We start from the raw sequence: 11728 nt of genomic DNA on the forward strand, positions 1-11728 counted from the left end.
TTGGCATGAACCCCCACGTAGCTCTCTCTGCGACCTTCACTGGCGTGTGAGTCGTTAGTAGCACTTGGAATGGCGCCAGCCAACTTTTGGCCTTCCAGCTCTTTCTCCTCAGGTCACGAATCACAACAAAATCGTCAGGCCTGATCTTATGCAGCTTTTCACCTGAACACAAACATTGGACAACAGAGAAGACATTTCTTTGCAATAATTCAACATGTCATTCTCACACAGATCTGTTGATAGCAGCCCTTGTCTACCCCTTTCTATTCTCATGAATGGTGGTCTACCAAAGAGTATTTCAAATGGACTTAAATTTGTTTTGACTCTTTTTCTCATTCTGGTGTACATCAACACAATTTGGAGTGCTTTAACCCATGTGAGCCCAGTTTCCTCACAGCACTTAGCTAATTTTTCTTGATTGTTTGATTCTCCCTCTCAATAACTGCAGTGTGTTCTCATGTCAATTCCCAAAAACTGACCCACCTTCTTTATTGCTTCATTGACAAAGTGTGTCCCTTTGTCCGAGCTGATTTTCCTTGGAATTCCCCATCTCTGAACAATCTCGGTTAAAAGAGCCTTCGCTACTGCTGCCGAGTCTTGTTTCGAGGTTGGGAAGGCCTCAACCCATTTGGACCACATGTCAACCATCACCAGGCAGTATTTCTGTTTCCCACAAGGGGTTAACTCGATGAAATCCATCATCAGATACTCAAAAGGCCCCCCTGATGGTGGTTGAGATACTATAGGTGTTTTTATCCCTCTTGCCACATTATGTGTGTTACAAATAACACATCTTTTGCAAAAAATTTCAGCAAACCACAATTCTTTCATTTGCGCAACCATCCCCTCTTTTGATACATGGTCTAACACATGTATCAACTTTCCATAATGAGGAAAGAAGTGTTTGGGTAAACAAAGCATGCCATCACAGCTCATCCACACATTCTCCTTAGAGCTACAGCCAGCTGCCTTCCATCGGGTTTTCTCCTTGCCTTTGGAAAAAGTCTGCATGCTCTGTAAACAAGAACAAATGTTGAGGTTATTGTCAGATATCAAAGCACACATAGTCTCTTTTGTCTCCATCGCTGCCGCGGCCTTCGCTGCCGCGTCTGCTCGTGCGTTATTATCCTGTTGAGACTGAACTGTTATCGTTAGTATGCGCTGCGCATTTGCAAATCGCGACCTTGTCTGGTAAAAGAATGGCCTCCAAAAACTCAGACACAAGAGATACATTTAATATTGGATGACCATCTGACTTCAAAAATTTTCTGTGCTTCCATAAAGCACCAAAATCTTGTGTTACCCCAAAGGCATAACGCTAATCTGTGTATTTTGTCACACATTTGTCTGCCATATGTTTACATGCTTCTGTTAAAGCAACCAGTTCAGCTGCCTGAGCTGAATAATTTGATGGCAGTTTGCCAGATGTCACGACCTCAAATTCAGTGGTTATCGCGTAACCAACCTTATTCTTTCCTGTTTGTGGATCTTTGGAAGCCGACCCATCCACAAAGAGGATATTGTCACAATTGTCTAATGGCGTGTCTAATAGATCTGGGCGTGGTGTTCACACTTGTTCAAGCGCTGACAGACAACAATGATGTTTCTCGCCATCCTCCTCTGTTGGGAGGAGTGTGGCAGGATTCAAAGTTGTGCATCTTTTAACAGTTATGTTTGGCATGTCCACTAAAATTGTGTGGTACCTCAGCCATCGGGCTGTAGATAAATGTGACGTTCTCTGCTCTTGCAAAATCATGGAAACTGCGTGTGGAACCCTCAAAGTTAAATCAGAATACCCCACAAATTCCCTGGATGCCAGTCCAGCAGCCGCCACATCCCTCAAATAGTGTGGTAGCCCTGCTGCTACTGCATAAAGTTTGGTTGTAATATATGCCACAGGTCGCAGTCTGTCTCCATGAGTCTGCAAAAGAACAGAAGTCATAAACCCATTTTCTCATCAGTCATCTGAAAAAATGGTTTGTTTACATCTGGCAGGCCCAAAGTGGGAGCCAGAGCCATTTGCACTTTCATGTTTGCAAATGCTTGTCACATGACCTCAGCCCTTTCCTTGTCATCAGGGCTCGCAAAGGCTGTTCAAGAATGGCATAATTAGGAATAAATGTACGACAGTAAGCACACATGCCTAAAAATGACAATAACTGTTTTTTCGTAATTGGATTTGGCACATCTTTTATGGCCTGTACCCGTTTGTCACAGATGGATTTACTGTTTGGTCTGATGACATGTCCCATAAACTTTATTTCCTGTATCACAAACTGCAATTTCGAAAGACTGACTTTGTGTCCCTCCTGTTCTAAGTGCTTCAAGAGAGAGACAGAGTCCGTCACACACGTAGCTTCATCACATGCACAGATCAACAAATCATCCACATATTGCAAATCATCATTATAGATCGTTGGGGATTCAGTGTACCCCTGGCACAACCGTGTGAACGGATAACCCTTATTGTCAAAATCAAACGCAAACCAAAACTGACTCTTCTGGTCCACTGGGACGCTATAGAAAGCATTAGCCAAATCCACCACAGTAAAATACATTGCATTTTGCAGAATTTGTGACAAAATTGTGTAAGGGTTTTGATACACGTGCCGCCCTAGCAATGACAGCTGAATTTACGGCCTGAAGATCTTGCACGAATCGCCACTCAGTTGGTGAATTCTTATCTCTTATTTTCTTCACAGGGAAGATTGGAGTGCGAACTGGAGAATCATGACATGGTATAATTATGCTCTCCTTCAACAAGGAGTCAAAAACTGGCATAATACCCTGCAATGCCTCCTCTTTTAGGGGGCATTGCGCTTGACACGGTCTGTAATCAGGTTTTGGTTTGACTATAACTGGTTCACATCCTTTGATTAAACCCACATCATATTTGTGTTTAACCCATAACCTAGGAGGTACTTCTGTCAGAGCCCCCTTCCATGTTTCTCCACCGCACTCTCCACAATAGCAGTTACAGTTCTCTGTACCTCGATCTCAAAATCACATTTTGATATAAATGCTTTTACACTTTTGCTGTGTTTCACTCCTATACAAATCTGTTGCTTTTATGCATTCTCTCACAAAGGGGCCCAAATCTGCTCACAGCTGCTCTTTGGCCTTGATCACTGATTAGGGTGCCTCAGTGTTCCCTGCTATCAAAATAGAACTGCATTTGTTTTTTTTTCTGTCAGGCAAGCTGAGTGCACACACATACATTTTCTGCCCAGAAAATCTTATAAAATGTCACACTCTCATTTTCTGCACCGTTAAACCACCCCTCCTCAGATTATAGTTCACGTTCAATTACAACATGTGACGTGCAATGCAATTGGTCAGGCGTCATATTTTCTATGTTAAATGACATTGTTCGATCTTTTGCCAATTTCAAGATCATTTTTGCACAATCATAATTTTTCACACGCCATTCATATGCCCACTGCGGTTCAAATTTAGAACAACATATTTGTGGTTCTTCTTCAATGCTAATTCCAAAGGAAGTAAGGGTCAAATTTAATTCACACATTAAATCTCTGGCCATTAGAGGTACTGGACAAGCTGGTGAACACAAATACACATGTTTAAATGTTCTCCCCTTCTCCTTTGACTCATACTCTAAGGGCACTGTGAATTTTTCAGAAATCAAATGGCCCTAGGCCAAAGTGCTCTTTATGCACTGAACCTGTCAATTTTGGGACACATGACAAGTCTCCTGACAGTCTCACACAAGTCACAATTCAACTTCCGCTGGTTTCTGTAGACTTTCTTCTTTCTGTCGGCCCACTTCTGCTGTGGTTTCGATGTGCTGACATTAGACTGCAGTCGCCATCTGAAGATCTCTCCCTTCGCCTTGACTTTGTCTTTCTGTGTCAGCAGCTATTGCTCTGCTGTCTTCTGTCAGTCCCACTGGATAGGTCCGTGACTGCGTTGGCACATCAACTGTCTTTTGTTGCTGGCAGTATTCCTTGCCCTGCAGAGGCTTTTGCCGTTAATCTGGGCAAGCACGTGATGGACCACAGCGACGGTTGCATACATAAAATGCCAAGGCAGCCTATACTCTCATAAAAAGACACAACTCACTCACTGTCTCCTCCTCTGGAGTCAGTAGTGATTCAAGTCGTTGCAAGCCACTCATATCCTGGGCAACCTCAACAACACAGCGGGCGCGCTGTCGCAGTGCATCACGCTCAGGGGAGAGTGAAGTCTCCACCCTCAGGTGGTCCAGCTGATTTGGAGTCGATTCGGTTAAGCGCAGGTGGACCTGTTTGCTTCCAAGGAATCCTCCCACTGCCTGCTCTGGTATTCTCTGACTGTGCCTCCCCTCGGCACAGACATGCTGGCACGCAGCTGGCCCCTGGGGCTCCGCAAGAATGCATTTCTCCCATTGAGCCTACTTGCACAGACATTGTGCAAGGTCAGGGAAGACCAGGAGCAGGTCATCCTAATGGCACTATTGACTCACCCAGACCTCACACTCATCGCGGCAGCCCCCTCTGGCAAATTCCCTTGAGGAAGGACATTCTTTCTCATGGACGGGGTACCATCTGGCACCCGCGACCAGACCTCTGGAATCTTCAAGTCTAGGCCTTGGATGGGTCGTGGGAGACTTAAGTGGCCTACCAACGGCAGTGGTAGACACAATCACTCAGGCCAGTGCTCCCTCAATGAGGCGCCTGTATGACCTGATGCATCTGTTCGCTAAGTGGTGTTCTTCCCGACGTGAAGACCCCAGAGATGGGCAGTCAGTGCTATAGAGCTTTCCTTTCTGCAGGAGAGGCTGGAGGGTCAGCTGTCCCCCTCCTCCTTGAAAGTGTATGTTGCTGCTATATCGGCACATCACGATGCAGTAGACGGTAAATATTTAGGGAAGCAAAACTTGATTATCAGGTTCCTGAGAGGCCTATGGGGAGCTCAATTTGAGCCCCTAGAGTCAGCGAAGTTAAAGGTGCTCTCCTTGAAGACTGCCCTCCTGACGGCACTCACATCCATCAAGAGGGTTGGGGACCTGCAGGTGTTCTCTGTCAGTGAACCGTGCCTGGAGTTTTGTCCGGGTTACTCTCACGTCATCCTGAGATCCCGACCGGGCTATGTGCCCAAGGTTCCCACGACTCTGTTCAGGAATCAAGTGATGAAAAGAAACGATGTCTCCAAACAGAGGATTGCCCACTGGGTCACTGATGGCATCGCTATGGCATATCACGCCCATTCTACCTGGGGTGTAGCAGTCTCCTGGGATCTAAACAATGTAGAGCAGTGGGCTGGCAACACCTAACACCTTTGCAAGGTTCTATAACCTCTGGGTTGATCCGGTTTCATCCTGTGTGTTGTCAGGTTCAAACAGGTAAGTCTCTGGACAACTGGCCAGGTGTACCTCTTGAGTATAGTGCCTTTCCCCTCCCTTGAGTCGCATTCACAAAAGTGTGGACCCTGGATGACCTTCCTACTTAGCTCTGTAGCTGGTGAGTTTTCGGAGAAACTCGCCGCTGGCCTAGTACATGTGTCAATTAGGCACTGTACTGGGGTTGGTGCTCCACATGCATTGGTTATCCCGTTGATAACCGCGTGTGATGTATTTTGCGTGATTGTCCCTCCTGCCACAACACCGAACAACCCGCTGAAATGGCCGGGACCTTGTCTCGGCTCCTCAGTGCAAAACCTGAATGAGTGTGTGCATTCCAGCTCCTTACATAGATGTCTATATATAAACAGAGATGTCTGGGGCTCCCAGGAGTGACCCTTAGTGTCACTACATCGACACGTCTCATTCCCTCCATCAGGGAACAGAGGTTACATCAGTAACCAAGACGTTTTCAACCTTTCAGTAGTACATGCCCCCACCTTAACACAAAATCTATTGAGAAAGAAAGGTCTGCTAACAACACCCGTGTCATACTACTTGACATATTTAAATAAGTAAAAATGTCATCTTACCACATTCAATGTGACAGTTGAGGCTCATTCTGATAGCATGTCATGCTAATCTGTGGTTATCTGACACAGGCAAGTTGTAAATCACCTTTCACTTGCAATAAATGTCAGAGGGAGTGGCCGAGATTAGTTGGGGGACCCTAGCAATGAAGGTCAGGTAAGAGAAATCTGCAGGGTGTTTTTGGATGGCTGCCTCTAAATTTAGTGCTCTGAAAATCAGTAATAATTAAACACATGTAGAGTTGGATCCTATTGTAGGCAATGCTCCCTTAAAAATGTAACCATTTGGAACAGATTAATCTCACTTTCGGAGTTCGGAATGTATACTACCCATACTACGTCTGCTATATCTAGGCTAACTATGGAAGAAATAGTAATAGTATGGAAGTATGTCATTCTAAACTCGGTCACTGTGAATTCGTCAACTCTAGGTTGAAAGCTCTTTAGCTAAAATTGGTCTGTGCTTACCAAAAGTGTAACCACTGCCACCAGTGTCTGAAGCAGGAAGTGTTTTTGAATGTAACGGCATGTGTGAGATCAGGCACATTAATCATTAATTCATGCACATAGATTATTATACAAACAAATCTTTTATTTTCCGTATGCTTTCTTTTCAATGGAAATAATAGAAAATAGAAATAAAGGCAAACTTTGCATACATAATATAAATAAATCCAAATACACAAATAATACAAAAATATTTGCATACAAAACCATAGTGCACATTTTTTTATCAGAGCTTGGAGTTGCTGTAGTTAAGTCTGGAGGTGGTGGTACTGGTCATGTCTTCCTCAAGGTCCTCCTCATGACCTGAAGTTGATATTGCTGGAGAGAAAAAAAAATACTCATAATGTATAAATGAGTATACAAATAAAAAGTCATTGTTTATAGACAAATATCTGTGTGGCCATATTTAATCAAATAATCTAATAATATATGTATAGTGGAGAGCAAGTCACTGTCAACTTAGAATAACTTCATTTTATCTTTATCTGTTGAGGCATCTTGTTGAGACGGACAAAGAAATTTAAGCAAAGCACCTTGAGAAAAAAAGAAAAGAGCACTTGTATTTGGTCATGCAAGCACAGTCCACAAACACCCAATGGTTAAGATCTGTATGAAATAATTCACAAACACTTAATGGCAGCAACAACAACACTTTAGCTTATGTTAACATTTTGTTTATTGTAACATTTTTACAAGTAAATTCAATGAGATATATAAAATAACTTGGTTAGCTTGTTCTGTCGAAACGGTCACAGTAACAGATATAATATCTTCCAAATATGCATCCATCCATCCATCGTCAACCGCTTATCCTGTGTACAGGGTCGCGGGGGGCTGGAGCCTATCCCAGCTAACATTGGGCGAAAGGCGGGGGACACCCTGGACAGGTCGCCAGTCCATCGCAGGGCCACACATAGACAGACATACACTCACACTCACATCCACACCTAGGGCAATTTTTGGAGACACCAATATGCATTAGTAACATATTTGGAAGATATTATACCCGTTACTGTGACAGTTTCGACAGAACAAGCTAACAAAGTCTACTGACAAAGTAACTGTTGATAGCATCGTTGTTGTTAGCAACTGACAACCAAATCGTTATGCTACTAATTGGAGAAATTACACGCTTGGCATAACTAACTTATTCTATGCAAAATTGTGTATACACAGCACAGCCATTGGCAAAAAAAAAAAAAAAAAAGAACATTGCTTAACATTTTATACACTAGTAAAAACAAATGTACAGAGATATATTAGCTATGGTTTATGCATCACACGTTTCTAGACAGAGTAAGCTAGTCTACTGAGTAAACTAACTGTTGTTACAATTGAACTGACAAATGACAACCACATTTTCTGATGAGTGGTGGGACAAATTATACCCCTTGGCATTACTCCTTCATTCGGTATAACAGATTCTCACTTACCAGTGTGTCGTTTTTTTTTTCATCTTCCTCTTGCTTTCGTTTCCTTTTAATATGCTCAGACGGGTAAATACGCTTCATGGTCCGTCATTTAACTGCTGCTCTGAAACTACGAAACTTCAACAAGCTCGTAGTATGGGGGCCCCTGTAGGTTCCGGACGTGTTATTGCAGTGTCTTGTACCATCAAAGAATGTAAGGGGTTCCATGTTGTCGTTGCTGTGGTCCAATGTAATCAGCCGTCCTTCAGGGGGCCCCCTTCCAGCTCGGGGCTCCAGGCAATTGCCTGGTTTGCCTAGCCCGTTGCAACGTCTCTGTGTCAACATTAAACCCAGGGGCATTGCAGTAATTTTATAAGAGTGTGTGTGTGTGTGTGTGTGTGTGTGTGTGTGTGTGTGTGCGTGTGTGTGTGTGTGAGCATGTATTTATCACTTTGTGGGGACCAAATGTCCCCATAAGGATAGTAAAACCCGAAATTTTTGACCTTGTGGGGACATTTTGTCGGTCCCCATGAGGAAAACAGCTTATAAATCATACTAAATTATGTTTTTTGAAAATGTAAAAATGCAGAAAGTTTTCTGTGAGGGTTAGGTTTAGGGGTAGGGTTATGTTTAGGGGATAGAATATAAAGTTTGTACAGTATAAAAACCATTATGTCTATGGAAAGTCCCCATAAAACATGGAAACACAACATGTGTGTGTGTGTGTTTGTTTAGGACACAGTTGTCAGTAGGTGGCTTGTACAGTCCTAACACTTAAAATAACTTGTAATTTAATTAATTTGTTTATTTTAATAACTTAAAATAAACACTACCGGTCAAAACTTTTGAAACAATTATTCTTTATTATATTTTTTTTCTTCACATTTTAGAATAATAGTAAAGTCATCAAAACTATGGAATAACATAAATGAACTATGGGAATTATGTTGTGACTAAACAAAATCCAAAATAAATAAAAACTGTGTTATATTTTAGCATCTTGAAAGTAGTCACCCTTTGCCTAGAATTTGCAGACATGTACTCTTGACATTTTCTCAACCAACTTCTTGATTTAAACAGTTTTGAAGGAGTTCCCATCTATGTTGGGCACTTATTGGCTGCTTTTCTTTATTATTTGGTCCAAGTCATACGTTCCAAAAACGTTTTTTTATTTTTTTTTATTTATAATATTTTAGTTTTATATTTAAATTAGTATGGTGGCACAATTATATTTTTGTCTACAAAACAAATTTCAAACATTTAAGCAAATGCCTTTAGATCGAATTAATTTTAAGATCATGAGAAACATTTCAGTCGTGTTTCAAAAGTTTTGACTGGTAGTGTGTGTATATATATATATATATATATATATATATATATATATATATAGTACATATTAATATACAGGTATTATATACATATTAATATAAAGATATTATTTACTTTTAATATTTGTAGTATTTTAAAGATTCAAAATTTTGCAAAATTAGCTGCAAAAAGAAAGGTTATCTTGTGGAGCACATGCTTCTTTTTCCACACATGACAATAAAAGACTGAGCACAAGCTGGTCCTGAATAAATGATTTAATCAATTAAAATAATGACAATTGTGCATGTTCACAGTTTTATTTTTTACTCTGTGCTTGTGCATTGTGGGATTTAAATGTATCCAAGTGGCTCGAGTGTTTTGACTACGTTAACCAAAATTCATTCAGATCCGTTTAATGATTCAGTGACCATTTCTGGTGATGCCAGAATTTGGTGACATATGAGTGCCTTGTGTGAAATTAGTTAGTCACTGAATCAATGATCAAAAGAAAACTTTGAATCCTGTAAAATGTGTATGTCTACAGACTTACAATGAGACTTTAGTGGGGGTTTTAAGCATTATGAAGCACATTATTAAGCATTTTTGAGCACAAATCTATTCACTTCAGTAAAATGTAAAGTGTTCTAAGACTTAGAACTCCCCCGGCTCCAAATCCCCACCATTATCCACCTTTTTTCCTGAACTGTTCGACAATTCATAACTTTGAAGTCTGTTTTTGTTTTCCAGTTTCCAGTGTTTTTAGTCACATTTGTAAAAATTGCCAAATAATTAAAAAAAAATACTATTCTTCCTGTTTTATGATGTAGACAGGAGGCCTAACATAACTAGTTAACATGTACAGTTAATAAACTAAAACAATTCAATTCAATTTTGTTTGTTTACAGAAATGTGGGAATCCATTTTCAACCATTTTTAACAAATTTCTGTTTTAAAGCATTACTTGTAGAATATAGGCTAATTAAATACAGATGTATTTTCTACTCATTTTTTATTTTACTTCTGCCATGTAATCTAATGCACACCCATCTGACCAATGCCACTGTTAGAAACACAGGTACTAAAACCATTGCTAAAACAAACAGTACAACATCTACACTGTAGTATGAGTACCAGGGCATTTTATAGGCCTCGTTGCTCAGATGAGCTGCACCTTTGTGTCTCATGACAAACTCAATCCAAAAGAGGGCGCTGTCGAGTGGTTTTAATGGAGTGTCTCTATGGAGATCGGACAGTCGCTGCATGTTTTTCCTGTAGGAAGGTTCTGTAAACACTTCCTGCACCGCTTGATAGAAGATATTCTCATTGACAGTGCTCAAGGACAGCATCTTTGCAGCTCCTCTCTCTTTCAGCCGAAGGAGATTGTCATATTGGTCAAAGAAAAGTGGCATTCCAACCACTGGAATACCATGGTAAATGGCTTCCTGAACTCCATTGGTTCCCCCATGAGCTACAAACACTCTGGTCTTTGGATGTCCAAGAAGATCATTCTGTGGCATCCAATCAACCAGTAATGTGTTGTTGCCTAGAGTAGTTGGTTTCTCTCCAAGATGTCTCCAAACAATCTTCTGTGGCATTCTTGCAAAAGCGGCAGCAATATCTTCAGTTATGTCTCGTGGAAGTTCACTAACAAACGTCCCCAAAGACATGACAATGACTCCATGTTCTCCAGAACCTTGCACAAAGTCCTCCAGATGTTGTGGTAGGGGATTGGCTGGCATGCACTGAAAGCCACCAATGTAAATAAAATTTGGCATTATTGGACGAGGAAATTCAAAGACAAAATCCACCCTCATAAGCCAAATATCAGCACCCTGTAGAAGCTCATAAAAATCAACATGTGGATGAAAGTATTTATTACAGACAGCCTGATACTGAGGTTTTATTAGGAATCTATGCTGAATATCCATGAGTACATAAAACAACAAGTTTTTCATTCTCTGATTGAACGTCATTTTATCAGTTAACCCTGATCCGGTCATTGGGATGTATGATGTTGGAGAAGGTGCAATGGCATGGTGTCCCTCTCCACTAGTAATCCATCTCACATTGTAGACTAGTGGGATGTTAAAGTAGTGAGCCAACATGAGACCAGCACCCCACGCTGGGTCTGTGAGCATGACATCATACTGCTGTTCTCGTAGCGACTGCATCAAGTCATCATCCTCAAACATGGTCCTAACCATTCTGCAAACCATCTCATGGACTTTAGTCATTGCAGCAAACATTTCAAACTGGAGACTAACAAAATTAAACACTGAGGTTGCACTCCGCTCAACAGCAAATAATCGCTTTAGAATGGGCTTAACGAATTCCTCATCAAGGCTTTCACTGACAGGCACTGTAACAGAACTGTAATGGGTTGCGTTTTCCTTTGTGTACCAGCTTCTGGTTGTACGTAACACAGTGATGTTGTGGCCGTGATTGTACAGTGCCTTGATTAGGATGTCCATGTTCACCCAATGGCTTCCTTCCAAGGGAACTACCAGAATGTTTCCACAGTGGCGGACAGGCACAAAGCTGCTCAACAGTGCCAAAGAAAGACACAAAATCCACAT

At 41.4% G+C, this 11728-nt stretch overlaps 1 protein-coding gene across 1 annotated transcript; it reads right to left on the bottom strand.

Moving 5' to 3' along the window:
• Positions 1-10150: 10150 nt before the first annotated feature.
• Positions 10151-11728, bottom strand: LOC127623178 (UDP-glucuronosyltransferase 2C1-like). Its single transcript, XM_052097492.1, has one exon. The coding sequence runs from the start codon at positions 11726-11728 to the stop codon at positions 10151-10153; it is 1578 nt and encodes a 525-aa protein (XP_051953452.1).

Source organism: Xyrauchen texanus, chromosome 29 (genome assembly GCF_025860055.1).
Source record: "Xyrauchen texanus isolate HMW12.3.18 chromosome 29, RBS_HiC_50CHRs, whole genome shotgun sequence".
Taxonomy (NCBI): Eukaryota; Metazoa; Chordata; class Actinopteri; order Cypriniformes; family Catostomidae; genus Xyrauchen; species Xyrauchen texanus.

Excerpts from the sequence above, each read along its gene's own strand:
- LOC127623178 (XM_052097492.1), bottom strand. The coding sequence starts at position 11,728 with ATGTGGATTTTGTGTCTTTCTTTGGCACTGTTGAGCAGCTTTGTGCCT.